Raw genomic sequence first — 18950 nt, 5'->3', positions numbered from 1 at the left:
AAATGGCAGCCAACTGAACCTTGACAGTAGAAGAACTAGCTCCGTGTTGAAAAATATCAGCTATAAAATCAAGAATGGCGGAAATAGGAGCCGTGAAGGGGTCTAAACTCCTTTGAGAGGCCCAAAGGGAAAAACGTTTCCATTTGCTGCGATAAACCTTCCTGGTAGAAGACTTATGAGCAGCCACTAAAACAGACCTAACTGAGGAGGATAATCCCGGAGTCCTAGCAATCAAGGGAACTGGAGCAGCCAAGCTGTGAGCTTCAAACTGTCCAGATTTGGATGAGGAACCTTCCAAAGGGTGTGAAATAAGATCCTGAATGGGATCCAAGATCCAAGGCGGAGTCAGAAGGTGAGACCAAAGGAAGGAAACCATACCTGGCAAGGCCAAAACAGGGCAATGAGGATCACCTTGCTCCCCAGTCGACAAGCTTTCTGTAGAAACCTCGGAATGAGAGGTACTGCAGGGTAAGCATACAGAAGACCGGGAGGCCAAGCATGGACTAGAGCATCTCTGGGGGCCTCCCCCGGCAGGGGGTTCAGAGCGAAAAACACGCTGCACTTCTCGTTGGAAGGAGATGCAAAGAGATTGCAGCAAGGCTGACCCCACTTGCGGAAGATCTGTTCTGCTACTGAAAGATTCAGAGACTATTCGTAAGGCATCAGAATAGTCTGACTTAACCTGTCCGCTAGGATTTTGGACCATCCCTGAATGTGCACTGCGATGAGAAAACGACTGGTGGAGATAGCCCATTCCCACACTCTCATGGCCTTGCGACAAAGGGGGTAAGATCTGTTCCCTCCCTGTTTAGACCACTGACATGTTGTCTGATTGAATTGTAATAGTTCCCAGAGGAAGAAAGGCATGAAGGGCCTGCAATGTTAAAAGGATCGCCTTCATCTCTAGAACATTTATGTGCAAGCTGGTCTCTACAGAGGGCCACAGGCCTTGGACTGTCCTGCCTGAACAATGCCCCCCCATCCAAGTTGGGAGGCATCCGTAGTCACTGTGGCTTGGGCCGGGGCTGGAACAAAGAGTTGTCCCTCCAAAATGTCTGGAGAACACATCCACCATATGAGGGATGATCGACAGACTCGAATGAGTTGTACTGGATACGACAATGGAAATTCCAACAGGAACTATTGTACAGCTAGAGTCCACTGTAGAATTCTCATATGTAACCGGGCACACGGGAGAAGCGTTATATCGCCGCCATTGAACCTAAGGCCCTGCCACTGGAAGATGAGAATGGTAGATCAGAGAGACATGCATCCTCAGGTTTTGTACTCTCTCTGAGGTCCGGAAGATTTTGCACTGTAAAGTATCTATCCTTGCACCAATGTAGTCCATCACCTGTACAGGATCTAGGCATGATTTGGATGCGTTGATTGTGATCCCCAAATGCGGGGCAAGGATCAAGAAATAATCCCTGGTTTGGGAGAGTAGACGCCTGGTGGGAGCAGTGAAGAGCCAATCGTCCAGGTACGGATAGATCTGAATCCCCTGAAGCCTCAGGTGAGCCACTACCACCGCCATCATTTTGGTGAACACCCTGAGGGCTGTGGTGAGACCAAAGGGTAGGGCTCAAAATTGGTAATGACAGACTCCTAGCTGGAAGCGGAGGAACCTCCTGCAGCTTCTGTGCATTTTTATGTGATAGTAAGTATCCTGGAGGTCTAACGAGCACATCCAGTCGCTATCTTGCAGGTATGGCATGATGGACTGTAGTGTGACCATCCGGAACTTGTCTTTGGCAAGTGACAGGTTCAGGGTAGATAGGTCCAGAATGGGCCTTGAGTCCCCCGTTTTCTTTGGCAACAAAAAGAACCTGTAGTAGAAGCCTGATCCAGACTTATCTGGCGGGACGGTTTGAATGGCTCATTTTTCTAGCAGCTTGGAAATTTCCTATGCTACTGCCTCCCTTTGCGTGGGTAGTACATCCGGGAAGTGTCTGGGAAGACCTACAAAGGGGATAGAGTATCCTCTGGATATGATCTGAAGCACCCAGCGGTCTGATGTTATGGACTCCCATGCCACCAGGTGCAAGGACAATCGTCCCGACTGCCTCTAGAGTAGAGCAGTCTGGCCACCCTTCAGGGTTGCTGTCCGAGTCTGTCCAAGAAAGGTTCCGAGACCCAAAATTCCTCGGACCCCCCTCTGCCTCTGGGCCGGCATCCATTCTGCCCCACTCTGCATCTGGGGGAAGAAAAACCCTGAATGTCCCGGGAATACTCTGACTTCTGGAACCACGTCTTCTTTTGCCCTCTCTGGTTCCGGGAAAAGGACCTTTGAGGGTTTGAGAAGCTGATCCTGATGGCAGACAGTGTCTTCCCATCCTTCTCACTCTGGACTAACGTCTCTGATGGTCTTACCAAAAAGGGTAGAGCTGTCATAAGGGGCATTGGCAAAGGATGCCTTGAAAGGTTCCAAAAATTGACAATCTGAGCCAGGTGTTGCACCTCATGGACACGCCGGACTCAGCCGTTCTAGCCGCTCCTTCAGTAGCATGTGAAACGAGTCGCACGGACGTGTTGGAGACTAATTTCAAAGTGGCCATCCTCGCAGAGAATGAGTCCCTGTCCTCCTGCGACATGGACTTAGGGGGAGACTCTGCCAGCTTCCTTACCAGGTCACGTTGGGAGTCTCGTGACATGGGCCAGGTAGTTCAGCTCCCTAATAGAAAAGGTAGCTGAAAGTAAACCCGCTTCCCTAGATGGTCCATCATCCGCAACTCTGTGTCTGGTGGATGAACCAAGGAACTCTCCTGGGCTAGTTCCTTCTTTGTGGCTGCTGCTACCACCATAGCATCTATGGGGGAGCCCTTGTTCCATGCAGGCCTATCCAAAGGTGGACTCAAAATATTGTCAGGCCTTTTGGGAATTGGTTCCACGGTGTCCGGTTCCTTCTATGCCCACAAGGTGACCAGGTCAACCAAAGGATCTGCAGGAGGGGACACCCAGGAAGTAGATGGGCCTGTGCCGAAAGCCTCCAGGAACATGGACTCGTCAGAAGAAGGTTTGGGGACAGACCAACTTCCTCGTTGGCGAAGGATTTCCATGATGTCTTGAAAGGAGACATCCTCAGGAGGTGACCTGGGGGAACCTTCCCCATCATCCAAGTCTGTAACCTCGGTGAGGGACTCAGGGGAGTCCAAGTGCCTCCTCTTGCACGTATGCTTGCGAGGCACCTCTCCGGTGGGACCCTCTGGGGGAACTCGCAAGCCACTTGTTCCTCAGCGGGAACCGTCTGGGGCTCCTCGAGCATGGGCTGTCCCTCTGGTAAAATGATGGGAATCGTAGTTTGAGCCGAGGGGGTCTGGGCAGAGTCCGAGGGGACAGTCAGGGGTCTCGATCCAGCAGAGAGAAGCCTTTCTACTATGAACATCAAGGGAGAACGAACCTCCTGTGGAACCAATAAGGAAGCAGGTCTCCCTAGGTCCAACAAGAGAATCAGAGCCGGGCCCGAAATGGATGGAGCTCCGAGGGAGGGAACTTGGCCCGACAAAGGCGGAGCCGTTGAAAAAAGTTCCACTCCCTCGGATCCGACACCCAAGCTTCAGCTCAGAGAGCAGCTCAGATCTGAGCTGGTCAGATCCGACACACTCCAGGCAGCTGTCTGCATTGAGGAAGCAGGTACTGTCGGTGCCGATGCCCTGACTAAAGCCATCCTTGGATCCGAATACTCCAAACTCAGTGGACAGATCGGAGAAATTGGTTGGAAAAAAGGAAGTGAGCTCCCCCATCCTGAGGGAGAGGGGGCTGGCAAGACACCCATCTGGATCAGAGTACAAATGAACCTCCTCATCATTTTATCCATGTCAACTTCAGATAAAGACCGGGTGGACCTCGACGAGGCTATGGACTCCGACCTTGTGGGTCAGGGCACCGAGGCCCTAGATGTACAGCATGTCTCCTCCGGCTCCGGGGAAAACCTCGGAGATCGGAGCAGAGGGGATTCAAGGATCCAAAGTGTCTCGACCAGTGAAGGGACCTTACATTTCTCTCTAGACTTCGAATCTCTCTCCTTCTCTCTGCCCCTTTTCTACTCCGCTTCCACATACTTTGGCATGGGAGGTTGAATCCCAGCCTGGGAAGGAGGAGAAGCCAGGGGAAGAGAAGAAGGAGAAGCGGCCACAGCAGCCAATGTGACCGAAGACGAGACAACTGCCTCAAAAGAGGGAAGAAAGCATTTCAGGGCCAACTTAGCCTTCTTGTCTTTGAGGGCGCGCGGGTAAAAACCCGCACATATAGTGCAGTCTGTACTAAGATGGGCCACACCCAAGCACATAACACAGAGAGTGTTGCCATCCACAGGGAATAACTTATGGCCACACTCAGTGCATCTTTTAAACATTGGCTTATCAGCCACAGTATCAGTGGAAAAAGCAACAGAAAAGTTTTTTTTTTTTTCTCACTGAAACACCCACTCACCACACACACACACACACACACACACACACAAAACACACTGGGGGGGGGAGCAAACACACTCACAAACTACTCTAAGAATAAGCTAACAACTCTAAAATTAGAAAACTCGACGCACCAAGCAAGGGGAGGAGAAAGGGGAACCTACACTATCACTAACCTAAAGTTAGAAGAAAAAAAAGAGACTTTCTAAGAGTTTTACACCCACTTACAACATGGAGCTCTGGAGATCAGGATGCTTCAGCTAGCCATGGTAAACGAGATCTGGGGGTTGGAAGGTAGTGGAGGTGTATTATGGGTAAAAGAAGGAGCTTGGAGCAGAAGCTAGTAAGGTTGCCGGCTCGGATCCGATACAGATATGGTATCCCACAGGTTGAAGACCAAATGAAGTAAACTACTTCAGATACACTATTACTCTGTGACGGATTTCCAAGCTGGTGTAAACTCGGAAATAATTCTCACCATCACAGACAGTCCTACCCCAGAATCAGTAATATGACAGGGCAGCCAGCAGGACTTTCCCTGGGTTATGAGAAGTCTTGCTCCACCTTAGGGTCTGGCTAGGCCTAAAAGAGGAAAGAGAAGTAGCATGAGAGTCAAAAAGACCATTCACAGATATGAGGGCATGTTTTCTCACTGACCAGGACAAAGGACTGCTTGACAAAGAAAGTTTTCTCCAGAAAAGGGTCACCTGCAATCTTATTCCTGAGCTGCTCCTTCAAGGAGAACAGCTCCAGACACACCATTCTAAACAGGCACAGTCCAGGGCCTGTAGCCTTTGCTAAAGACACAGCACAGTCACTATTAGAGAGACAGTATCCCCCAATGGAAGCAAAAGATACAGCCTCATGAGAAGCTTCTTCAGCCAAAACCTCAGGAGGTCCTCAAGCTTATTCAAAGCTTTTCTCAACATGTGTTACTGGAACTGGGACAGACAAAATAACAGCTAAGGGCCCTGAGCCCCAATATATTACAGTACATTCTCTTACCAAACCTTTCTATAGCTCTGATACTCACTGGCCCATAGCAAGGTGGCAAAATACTGACATCTCTGGATTCTATGCTGGATTGAAGAGACTGTATAAGTGACAGCACTGTGATGCTTGACATGCTGCTTTGTCCACTCAGGTGATAGCTTTAAAAGATCATTCACCTGCTTGGTGGCAGTAGAAGCAAAGTCAAGATACCTTCAGGCTACCTGGACTGAATCTCAAATCTCTGGCTACAGGGGAAGGGAAAAAGCAGGGTTTCTCAGGATTCCTTCCTAGAGCAGACATACATCTTTGAATGAGCTCAAAGCCATTCCAAGTTGTTTCTCATAAATCTGAGAACATCTTCAAAGCAGGGGTAACACAGTGTCAAGGCAGTGAGAGGCACATTTAAAGACTGTGTCCAACTCCAAGACACTAGTCTCAAGATCCTCAGAGTCAGCAAGGAGCTGGACTGCAGAGGATTACCATATACATATTACCGAACGGGATACAATTCCATGAATATAAGCACATATTACTGGCATAGGTGTCAAAGGATCATGAACTGACACTCAATCACATGACAGCCATACACAGAGACTGCTGGGGAGAGGCCTGAAACAGTTTGACTTAAAAGAACCACTGCATGGATTAAAACTGGCCAAGTACTGGCTTCATCTAACCAGAGTAGACCACAGTGGTGGAAAATCACTAGGATACACCCCCAGGGCAAGAGCAAAATGTGTGCCTTCCCCAGTCACCCCCTCCTCAAAATAAGGTGAGGACAGGCTTGGGCTGAAGCTCTCACTTAGCAGAGGGTGAACTTCTCACAGGCAGGGTTCAGGCAGCCAGCCAGACACCAGACTTAACTCAAGGAAGGACAGATTTGAAGCTACTCTTCAAGCATTTGTCCATATGGCAATACCCTAAGTTCTTCCTGGGAGTGTGAGGAGGTACATCCCACCAGTCTCCATGTGAAAATCTTACAAACTATGCCATTTTCTTTCCTGTGAAGTAGGTCAAAAAGTCTTCAAAAGTCTTCTATTTTTGCCTTTGAGTAACTGAGTTGAATCTATGAAACTTGCAACTGCCAATATTTTGGACTTTCCTGACAAAGCCTGGCCTGTAATCTGCATTTCAGCTCTGCTAATCTGACAGCCATATAGACACATTATGTTGCTGGTCTTTAGACAAGTTAATACAGGACTCTACCAAATAAAGAACCATGATTTGAATAATGCAATGGGCAAAAAAGCAACAAAGGGCCCTAGAAAAGAGTATGTAGTCAGAGCATTACATCACAGCTAACATCTATACTGATGTGCAGATGTCCCTGAACAACGGACTTTGCAAAAAAAGTGCTGAACTCTGATTAACAGAGAAGATATATACAACCTAGTATCCCTAAAGTTATGGTCCTCCATGTTAGACATAAAATATATGTACTTACCATAATGATAAATCTGGATAAGCAAGTCCCTCCTTATTATCATTAGAATTAATGATATCAGCTGTTAGGCACCTTGGCATATGAAATTTTCTCAGGCTACTATCCTCTCCTTTTTATTTATTTATTTATTTTTTTTTTACTTTAATGTTCTGCATAAACACCTTGCTCTACAGAGCTCTGGAATACCACACAGAGAAGAAGCACAAAATTAAACTCAAAACATCTGGAACAAATCAGCAAGAGGGATGGGGAAGTGTGGGTGAGTACACTGATCAAGTGTGGACCTGCTCATTTTCATTATATTAAGTACATGTCTTACATATCCATATTTGGCAACAGCAGGCTAGAGTACCAAACTCATCTTCCTGGGTGGTCTCCTTCATGGTAATATACTTCTGAAAACTGAGGCCCAAAAGGATTACCTACACCTAGAAATCACAGTCAGCTTATGGTGCACTGAAAAAGTATTCAGCAAAAAATCAAGCAGCTTCATAAACTCATAGTTTCATAGGCAAACACTAAGTTAGTTGCTCTTGTATGCCATTTTAAGTCTAGCCAATTTCCCTTTCAAAAGTGAGAATCAAACTCTGTACATTGCGTCTGTGAGGTAAACACCTTAACCATTATACCAACCCCCAACCAGCTGCTGCGCAAGTGTCATTCAGCACTACATTGCAAAGCAAGAACTGAGAAAGAGTCATTGTTCTAAGTCAGACAGCCCTAGGTGTGCAGCCAAGCTTATTATATTTCCCATTAAAATATTATATGTATTCGGTCAACCATTTAGCAAGGGTCACTTTACAGACTTCAAAAACAAGCTTTTTATAAGATTAAGAGATACACAACTAGAATTTTTAAATGATTTGGTTCTATTTGAGACAATAAGACACTCACTGCCACCAAAATGTAACAATCGGCACCGACAGCAGTCTGAATTCCACAACAGCCAACCAAATATGAAAGGAATGTTGCTATGCACTTCCACCCAAATATGAAAAAAAGTCCTAGTTGATACCAAATGGATTGTCTCGAGTCGTACATCATTGGTACTTAGCAGGTTCAAGTACAAGAAGGCTGAACACACAAGTTTAACTTCATTCAATTCACAAAATACAACCTGGCACCAAGAGCATTAGGGGCATGTGCACTGCTGTACTGGGTATGAGCTTTCAGTGTTGTATCACAGATTAAATGGCACAGAGGCCACCTTCAGAGCTGAGCCTCTGACCTGGCCCCCAGGGCTCTTGCTCACTACTCTCTCTGTGAATTACAGCGTCTTCCAGTGCCCCTTTATTCACCATATCTGCCTTTCATACATGCTTTACACACACACACACACACACACACACACACACACACACACACACACACACACAAAATTTCCATAGAAATATGGTAGAATCTCTTCAATTTCTCCACAGCTTTCTTCTTAGCATGGTAGTACTGCCACTATTCTGGAATGACCAAGGACTTCTAGTTGCATGCTGTTCTTATGCTCTTAATTAACACATATATGAAATTATACAAATAACTATGGAACCCACCTAACAGAAAAAGAAGCCTTTACTTGCTCTATATCTACAGGCAGCAAACATCTTTTTGCTGGGTCCTGATGAAGTCATCCACAACCCTTTCACAAAGGATATCTGGAAGTGGGATGTAATAAAAGCCTCCTCAAACTTGCCAGAGTTGATTTATGAACTGGGACAGAAAAAGACCTTGATCTTGCTGAAGCTGGTGCACGTCTGTTAATAGGAGACAATTCTCAATCAGTTGAACATATTAAGTTTAGAGATTTAATGAATTTGCCAGTAGACTTTCCAACACAATCTTGACAAAGTGAGAACAACATCACCTGATCTGCCTGAAGAAACATCATCAGTTTTATCCTTTTTTGAGTGAGGATAAAACTGGAGAGGCCTGCCTGTATTGTTTCAGCCTTATGTTTCTGCTTTTTCTTGTGTCTGGAAGAATCTGCAATCTCATCAATAGCAGCAGATATAGCTCTCAAGGTCATCAGAGTCAACTCTGAAGAAAAATTTGGGGACGAGCATTCAAAAATCACTGGCATGAGTGATTCTTCCAGTTTAGATGACTAACATATTTATTTTATCCTAATATTACAAGGGGTGAAAGATGTACACATGTCACACACTGAATCAATTATGTTTTCTCACAGACTGCACACACAAACAGGATACCTCCTTTGTGGAGTAATTTTATATTTACATTTACACTTCATGAAAATCTTTATTTTCATTTTAGACTAATGCTACCTAAAGTCAAACAGTAAAAATGCCAAAACCTATTAGTACTATATATATGAACAAACTGAAAAAATATAAGGCCAAGAGAGGGAAAAATGGGGAGGCAAAAAAAAGTATGTGCCCTGAAAAGAAGATTGGAGAATACCCAAAAATTTGAAGCTGGAATAAATGAAGAAACATCAAGCAAAAAGAAGAAAAATTGCCACAAAGATAATGGAAATCTGAAATTTAGCAAGTGTCTATTTTTCTTGGGAGACTGTTTATAGCATGGCAAAAAAATCAGTGTGGAACAAAATGTCTTCTCATACTCACTGTGGGTACAAGGGAGGGGCATATAGCCTGGGACAGCTTTACGGGCTGAGGTGCCTAAAGCCTACCTGCATCATTATTACTGTTGACATTGATGAACCTCCTCACACCAAAGCTAATATTACTGTGTGCCTAGTGTACACACACACACACACACACACACACACACACGCACACACGCACACACACACACACACGCACAAGCACACGCACATGCACACACACGCACACGCACATGCACACACACAAAATGTAGTTACAAAACATATAGAAGTAAATATGGATAACTGATATACACACCTCCCTCTCAGACTGCTGGGTAGATAAGGAAGAGGCCTAATGGTCAAGTTGGGGAGGAACAAAACAAAAATTTTTAAAAGACATTGAAGAAATGATTAGGTATAATCCTGATTACGTTTTGAGTACCGAAAATGTCTTATAACTTAAGTCCACCAACCTGTATCCAACTATTGACAGATGGAAGAAACTTTGTTGTGATCAGCTTCACAAAGTCCTTGACGTTTTCTACGATGGCAGTGTTATCTTCAGACTCTTGTACACTTAAATCTGCAATTTAAATTAAAACTGGAGTTCAAGCACAATCGAGCTATCTTCCAATCACCTAGCAGTTTATACAGTGCTTATACAAAATACCAAGCCCTGCAAAAATAGAGGTTGTATGGTGTTTAAAAGTACAGTTGTGTACACTTACCATAAATGTAGATGTTCGAGTGTATTCACTTTTGCAGTAATTACATTTGGGTAATCTGCTTGCAGGTTGCCCTCAGTTGGCCTGATAAACAAAGTCTTGGGTCCTGCGTCGGTTGCTGGTCCCTTCTTCCATGACATCAGGTCGTCAGGGGTATAAAACATGCAGCCGATGCCATTACATCAGTTTTTCTTGCCCCAGAAGTCAGGTGTCCCCCTAATGGGGAGCAAATAAACATAAAAACATAAAGGTATACCTCCAACAAAAAGCAAATACACCAAAAAGGCTTTTAAGCATAGTAAAGGAAAGTAGAGGTATAGCCAGAAGAAATTAGGGGGCTGGAGGGAGGGTAACCAGGACTGCAACAGTGAATACACTCGGACATCTACATTTATGGTAAGTGTAAACAACTATACTATGTTCTTCATGTTTCACTGTTGCAGTCATTACATTTGGGTAGATTCTCAAAGTTATGGTTGGGAGGAGGAGTTTATATACCATTAGGGCCAGCTATAAGGCCCTGCAAGACAGCAGTTGCAAAGCCAGCTCTGGATTTAGAGAAAAATTGGCAAATGATAATGCTTGGTGAAAGTATGTACAGAATTCCAGGTAGCAGCTTCTAGGATGTCCCTGGTAGGAACACCTCTGAGGAAGGTTGCAGAAGTAGATCCGGCCCTGGTGGAGTGAGATTTGATCCCCTGGGGGATAGGTTTTCCATGGTGCTTATAGCAGAAAAGAATGCAATGGCTTATCCATTTAGAAATGGTTTGTTTTGAAATAGCCTTCCCCTCTGCCCCTGCAGCAAATGCTACCAGCAGTTGTTCACATTTTCTTCGAGGTTTAGTCCTGTCCAAGTAGAATCTAAGTTGTCTGTGCACATCCAAGGAATGCAGAATCCGTTCCCCTTTGTTCTGTGGACTGGGAAAGAAGGTTGGCAAATGAATGGACTGATTAAGAGCCACACTGGATACCACTTTGGGCATGAAGAATGGATTGGTCCTGAGTGACACCCTGTCCGCATGAAAGATGATGAAAGGCTACACTGCCATAAGGGCCTGTAATTCAGATGTCTTTCTAGCTGAAGTGATTGCTAAAAGGAAAGCTGTTTTTCAAGAAAGAAATTTTACATCTGCAGTAGCAGCTGGCTCGAAAGGAGGTAGATTGAGTTTCTCCAATACAAAGTTAAGGTCCCAGGCAGCGGTCAGAGCTCTCCTGAGTGGTCTCAAGTTTTTGGCTCCCTGAGGTACTGCTTGAGCAGAGGATGAGAGAAGAGGGGAGGTTCTGTCTTATAATGAGATGAAATTGGCTGAGCCATGAATTTTAATGGAGGAAAAAGACAGGCCCTTGTGAAGCATCTCAGTTAAGTATTGCAAAATCTGATGTAAATTGGGCGCTGCTGTGCTCATCCCTTGAGATTGGTTCCAGGCACAGAATCTTTTCCATTTTTCAGCACAAGATTTTCTAGTACTAGGTCTCCTTGCCTCTAAGATGACATCCATCACAGGTTTGCTGAGGGATGATAAGAGTGAATTTAAGTGATTAGCCAGGCTACAAGGTTCAATGTTGGAAGATGAGGGTGCAGAATTTGGTTCTCCTGCTGAGACAGCACGGAAGGGGTCTGAGGCAAGTGCCATGGAGATAACTGCGACACACTGCGCAAGAGGGGGTACCAGTGTTGGCGAGGCCAGTCTGGAGCAATCAAAATCATTCTTGGTTTGTCCTGTTTGACTTTTAGTAGAACTTTGGAGAACAGAGGCAGCGGGGGGAAGTAGTAGACTGATAGGTTTTTCCAGCTGAAGGACAGAGCATCCACGTTCCAGGCTTGTTTGTGGGGAGTCCTTGTGCAAAACTTGTCCAACTGGTAGTTCTGGGGGGAGGCAAATAGATCTATGTCTGGGCTCCGCCATTCGCTTGTCAACATGTTGAAAATCCTTGGTTACAGTTTCCACTCGTGTGGGTCCATGAGGTTTCTGCTTAGTCTGTCTGCCAGTGCATTTAATTTTCCTGGCAGGAATTGAGCTTGTAGGTGCACTTGGTAGCTCAAGGCTGTGTTCCATAATGCCATGGCTAGTCTGCAGAGGGGGTAGGAATGTGTACCCCTGTTAGAGAAAAATACTTCAAAAAGACCAAAAGCATAAAGTTCAGTTCAGGTATCTTTATTCTTGCGCAAGGAGACAAAAAATGCAGTTACAGAGTTTGTCTGACTAAATCAGGAAGTGTCACAGTTATTATACCTTTCTTTCAAGACATTGCCCACTACGACTGACGTAGCAGATCACCAGTTCACAATTCTGTTACTTTACAGATGTTTCTCACATTTCTAGCTGACTCTTCAAAGTTTAAAAAAGATTTTTTCAGTAAACAGGATGGCCTTGACAACCACCGGTCAATTATAACTTTCTTGCTATGTGATGTTACAAGTCTAGGTACTATGGCTAATTTAAGCACAATGCAAGTACAGATTTCTGAAGCAGTTCATTGTTTATAGTATCTAACTTTCTTGCAACTTGTGCACTTTTTCATCAACACGAACAGAGCTTATTGTCCATAATGAATGGTTCTACGGAAATTATTATTATTCTCCTTTTAATTTCCTGACCTAGCAGAAAATCACTTGCTTTCCAGTACATTTCCAAGGCATAAACATGTATTTTGCTGTGCTAGCAAACTAGGTCAGAGTGCATCTTGCAGTGTCAGAAAGCACAATTTCAGAAAAGCATATTTTCAGTTTCAAACAGAACTAATGCTGCATATAGAATAAAAACGTGTTAATCTTCCCTTATTAAAATAAGCGTTGCACACACATGTTAATACATATTTTTCTAACAACCCCCATGCTGTCAGAGCATTCTGTACAGCTAACATTTCTTTCTGATTGACATGTAGGTGCATTTGACTTGGGTTCCATTTGCCCTGAATGCACTTCCCTGACAGGTGAGCCCCCCATGCATAGTCTGATGCATCTGTTGTTAGGGTTTGGGTGGCAGTGGGCAGTGTGAATGGTAGTCCCTTGTTTTGGTGGCAGGCCTCTGCCCACCAGAGGAACTCTAGGCGTAGGCAAGGTATGACAGGGATCACTGTTTCCAGACTGTAAGAATGTTGACTCCATAGGCTTTTTAGATACCACTGTAGTTTCCTAATATGCAGTCTTGCATATGGAATTAGAAGAATGCAGGAGGCCATGAACCCCAAGGCTTGTAGTATTTGTCTTGCAGATAGCAGGGTTTTTGTGGCCACTTGCTTGAAATAGGTTACCAAATAAATTTGCTTTTCTGGCGTGAGGTAAGCCATCTGGGAAGTTGTATTCAAGCTTGCTCCCAGGAATGTAATTTGTTGACAGGGTACCAGTTGTGATTTCTTTTCATTTATGGTGTACCCCCAGAACTGTTAGAACCCTTTTTACAAATGCCAGATGATTCCAAAGTATGCTCTGGCTTTCTGCCTGAATTAGACAATCGTCCAGGTATGGGTATATTTGAATACTTCTTTGCCTGCAAAATGCAATAACTGGAGCCAGGCACTTTGTGAATACCCTGGGTGCAGTAGACAAGCCAAAGGGCAGTGCAGAGAACTGATAATGTGTGCAGCTTGCTTTGAAGTGTAGGTATCGTCTGCAAGATTCCCTTATGAACCTATGAACCCTGACTGGGATGTGCAGGTATGCTTCTTTTAAATATAGTGTTGCCAACCAGGCTTCTTTGCCTAGCATAGGAAGTAATTGGTGAAGAGTCAGCATCTTGAATTTTGGAATCTCCAGAAAGGTGTTTAGAGTAGACAGGTCCAGGATTTGATGCCATGATTTGTCTTTTCTAGGTACCAGAACAAGTCTGGAGTAGAAACCTTGTCCCTTTTCCTCCTCTGGTACCAGCTGAATAGCCCCCATGCTTAAGAGGGAAAGTACTTGTTTTTGAGCCTCTGCCCACTGATTTGGGGGCAGGTCTGTCCACCCATTTGGAGTTGGCAACGTTTGGAAATGAAATCTGTACTCTGGGACACTATATTTAAAACCCACTTGTTCTGGGTTATGAGTTCCCAGCTCTTTGCATGAAGAGCAATCTTTCCCCCCAAAGGGGCGGTCAAAAGATAAGTGCTTGGGAATTTTAAAAGGAAGTCATTGAGACTGTTTACCATAGGGGGGTGTCTTGTTATTTCCACATTTGGAAGTAGAGGCCCTCCACTGCTTAGTTCTGAGAGTCCCCTAGGACTGAAACCTGGGGTTTTTGCTGTGTCTGGGTTTGGCTTGAGAAGACCTGGAAGGGACTGGAAAGGACCAAGTCTTAGAGGGTCAGTGCCTACTAAATCTAGGAGGTTGCACTTGTAAAAAATCTTTAACAGTTTGCATAGATTTATCTTTATCTTCCATCCTTTTAAGAACTTATTCAGCCTTGTTGCCAAACAGGCGGTCCTGATTTAAAGGAGCATCCAACAATTTACCTTTAACATGATCAGGCAAAGACTGATCCTTAAGCCAAGCATGCCTTCTAAGCACAGACCCAGTAACAGCAGCCCTGCAAGAGGCCTCTAAAGAATCAAAACCACATTGCAAAGTATGTTTTCCAACTTGTTCATCAGAATGCATTAAGTCCTGAAAAGCTTTATGTTCCACACAGTCAGGAATCAACATCATTTTCTGTTTAAGTAGTCCAATAACATGTTGCTGATGTTTTAACATATGAAATTGGCAGTTTAAAGCTCTGATTGCCAAGGGTGCAGAAGTATAAACCTTTTTACCCCATCTATCCAGTGCCCTGGAGTCTCTATCAAAAGGGGTAGGATTTTTAGCAGTAGAAGCTTTAATGCCCTTGGCCCCCTGAGAAATAGTCTCTGGATCTGCAACAGGATTTTTGAAAAGGAACTTGTTGTACTCAGGAACCCTGTAGTATCTGTCAGGTTTACTAGGAGCATGAGGCAGGGAATCAGGGGCCAAACTGGATTCCAAGAAAACATCATCAACAATGTCTAGTACAGGAGGTATAGCCAAAGGCCTATGCTGAGGTAGAAGAAGGAAATCCCTAAGCCTCTTTTCTGAATAAGAAAATTCCTGGCTTTCCCAGTGAAAATGCTCCCTTAAAGTATGTAAAGTTTCCCCAAAAGAAAAATCCTCAGGAGAGGAAGCAGAGGGAATAGAATCCTCTGCATCAGAATCCTCATAAGTAGGTATGGACAAATCCAGGTCATCAGAAGAGTCAGAAGAAACAGAATCCTGATCAGAAGATTCATAATCAAGCTCAGCACTAGGCCTCTGGGGGGGTTTGACTACCCCTGATTAGAGTTATTAGATCTTCAGCCATTTTTATCATTTGTTTTTTAGGCATAGGGGCCTGAGCATGTGGCCTGGCCGTCAGTTTTTTAGACATGGATCGAGCTTAGGCCTTAGTAAAGAAGGAGGTGTTGATTTAATATGCAAGTCTGTAGGCCTGAATACACCCTCAGAAGCTGGTGCCTGCACAGCGGCTCCGAACCCATCCAAGGTAGAGACATCCGCGGGTTCCATAGTTGAAGTATTTCACGGCATACCGGACTCCGAATGGGTCTCAGTAGAGGCCTGTAAATCAGAAGAAGCGGGTATCAGGGGCTGCGCGGTGAACTGGCGACTGGCTTAGGAGAAGCGTCATCGGCAGTTTTGGACCTTGGCGGCCTGTCTCTGCCTTTATCTTTGTGTTTTTTCAGAATCCCGGTAGTCGGATGGCTAACCAACGACATTTCTGTATAATTAAACAGAGAACCGAAATTTTTAGAGGCAAAAATATACCAACGATGGATAGTGCACTGATTAAATAAAGCACAAAACTGGCAGCAAGGTACGTTGTGGTCAGGGCCTAGGCAAGGAATACAGTACGAATTAAAATCTTTATGAGGTATTTGCTTTCCACAAGTAATGCAATTATTAATTAGTAATGCAATTATTAACTTTTACTGACATCAGTAAGGAGCAAGAAAAAGTTTCCCCAATGGGGTACTTAGCTTTAAGTTGAAGACTTCGGTTCTGAAACTCGAAAACGAAAATTTCAGGAGTCGGCCGACCGGCACTTGCAAACTGCTTCTGCTTCAGGCACCGCACGGCAAGAAAGACTGATGTAACGGTGTCGGCTGCATGTTTTACACCCCTGGCAACCTGACGTCATGGAAGAAGGGACAGCAACTGACGCAGGACCCAAGACTTTTTTTAATCAGGCAGACTGAGAGCAACCTGCAAGCAGATTACCCAAATGTAATGAATGCAACAGTGAAAAACGAAGAACATCTATACCTACACTGTTCTAAGCATATCAAGATCCAAATTACAGAACAGGAAAAAAAATCATAACAAGGAGTTTCAGATGGTTATGCAACAATACATAAAAGTACAGAACTTTAAATATTAAGAACTACTACTATAGCAGGAAAAAATGAAAGTTTACTATGTTAGCATTAGAAGAATAATACAGTAAGTTTGTTTAGATGTACATTTTGCATTACAGAATGGATTTTTTTTTTGGCAGCTTACTTTTCAATTATTTGTGTACTTATGCATGCATACATATTACCTTGACATGATTAGTACCACTAGGCCTGCAGCATATTTTCAGGGGAGGCTCGAGATGATATTCATAATGAATACTGAAACCTGGTCAGGACTCTGGTGAAATTCTCCTACTCTTTTTCGAAGGGGTGTTGGAGAGACATTTTCTGTCAGGCGTACTGGGGAACGGAAGAGTCCGAAACAGAGTAGTCAGTAGAGGGAGTACTGTTGTCAGAACCTAAACACATTGTGAAGGATGGAGTTATTATTCAACAGTCAAGGTTTCACAGACAAGTGTGCTGTCGGAAATGCTAGCAGAATCTGATCTCCACAGGAAAGATGACCAGTCTTGGGTATACAGTGTTCAGGAGAATGAAAACATTACACTGTTGACTTCAGCTAGTGTGCATGTTTTTTTCTTCTTCGACAGTCTCTAAAGTTGCTCCTGTTCCTGAAGGGGTTGTTGCTGATGGTATAAGCACATGGTTATGGACAGATGATGTGAATTTGTCAGCATCATCTGCCTCCTTAGCAGAAGCAGGAAGTGAAGGAACTGTCCATTTCTGTGCTGCTGTTGCCTTCATCAAAAGAAGCGGTTCAGAGGATAAAGCAAGGCAAGTTATAGCCCTACATCAAGAAAAGGCTGTGATTCAAGACACTGCTGGCAGACAAGTCACACTGGACAGTAATGTGGTTTTATTCATTTTTTTAAATGAACTCTATATTAGCATGAAGACTTGCCGATGTCTTTACTGCTAAAACACACGTGCACTGAAGTTGTGGCTATATTACTGTAGATGTGTCTTTTTTTCTTTTCTTTTTTTTTTAAATTTAGAATGGATGTCCTTACTTTCTAAGACACATGCTGATGACAAACTGGATATAGTGGTGTACATTAAAAAAACTGACCTGTGAGGGGTTTTGGACTGATGGATGGGTGGTATTAGCAGATTAGAAAAACTGTAAATAATAAACTAATTTAGACAAATTGCAAGTAATATGTAGCAATATACTATGCATCCAATGACTTACTACCTCTGTGGACAATTTGGACACTTAATTTTAATAGGTGTAATACGTGCAATGGGGAAGAGGACATTTTAAAGCACAATATACACCACAATGTTGGGAATGTGACAATCTTTTACACTTTTGGTTTGACGGGAACGTTAAAGGAGGGGGTATGGTCTTGAAGCTGATGTTAGTGATGTTACTGGTGAAAACAGAATGATGGCTTTGTATACTCAGGATGTGAAAATGGGAAATCACTGGTATGCTGCTGGGGTGAACAAGATGAGGATACTAATATGATGTGCTGGAAGACGGTGAGGGGATAATTTTTGAAGGCAGCATTTTACTAAAAGGTGAACAAAAGGTTACTACTGCAAACAACATCAGTTACAGAAAATGAAGCATTCCCAGAAACAGAAATAAAGAGGAAAAATCTCTGAGAATGGTCAAACTACATTTAGGTAGTTTCAATATTAATAGTATTAAATTGCAGCTTAAGGAACAATTAGTTATTAGCTGGAGGTAAGTCCAGGCTATCTTTTTTTGACAGTTTAATTTTGGTTGATATCCCTAGCAGATTTAGAAACTGATGATCTTGGGCAGACTGCGTTTTGGTTCAGGGAGAAGATGACTGTTCAGGCATTTTGGTAGTACTGATGTGAAAATCTCTGAAAATATATTAATATGGCCTAGACACTGTCTGCTTGAGGATGTTCTGATAAATGATTACGTTCTACTGATTACTAGTAACAGTTGTTAAAACAACTAAAGCTTTTCTTACTGGAGATAGGTGACTTCAACATGTGTTTACAAAGAAAGTACAGTTTTGTACCTACCATAAATGTAGACATTCGAGTGTTCACCCTGCTGCAGTCATCACACTTGGATTATCCTGTCGTCAGGCGGTCCCGCAGTCGGCCGGAATTCCAAAGTCTTGGTCCGGCGTCGGTTGCTGTCGCCTCTTCCCTGACGTCAGTGCGCCAGGGGTATATATAATGCAACCAACGCCATTTTTTTCAGTTTTTCTTGCCCCAGATGTCAGGTGCCCCCAAAAAGGTGGTCAGTAATTAGTACCAAAAGGAGTAACCACAGCACAAACACAAAATCCCTTCAGCTATAAGCAAATACATCAGTAAGGCATAGAAGAGATTTAGCCAGTAGATCAGAGGGGATGGAGGGGGGGGTAACCTGGACTGCAGCAGGGTGAACACTCGAACATCTACATTTATGGTAGGTACAAAACTGTACTATGTTCATCGTGTTACCCTGCTGCAGTCATCACACTTGGGTTGAATCCCAAAGC

The 18950-nt window shown here is 44.0% G+C and overlaps 1 protein-coding gene across 1 annotated transcript in view; it reads right to left on the bottom strand.

Annotated features, from left to right (window-relative positions):
- Positions 1 to 18950, bottom strand: part of UVSSA (UV stimulated scaffold protein A) — a 1327799-nt gene that overhangs the window by 965593 nt on the left and 343256 nt on the right. The window contains exon 7 of the mRNA XM_044062324.1: positions 9883 to 9992. Within this exon, the coding sequence (XP_043918259.1) occupies positions 9883 to 9992 (110 nt within the window). The remainder of the gene's footprint in view (positions 1 to 9882; positions 9993 to 18950) is intronic.

Source organism: Protopterus annectens, chromosome 2.part1, assembly GCF_019279795.1.
Source record: "Protopterus annectens isolate FY-2018-M chromosome 2.part1, PAN1.0, whole genome shotgun sequence".
Taxonomy (NCBI): domain Eukaryota; kingdom Metazoa; phylum Chordata; order Ceratodontiformes; family Protopteridae; genus Protopterus; species Protopterus annectens.
The sequence above is the reverse complement of the archived record's forward strand: the minus strand, read 5'-3'. Positions and strand labels throughout refer to the sequence as shown.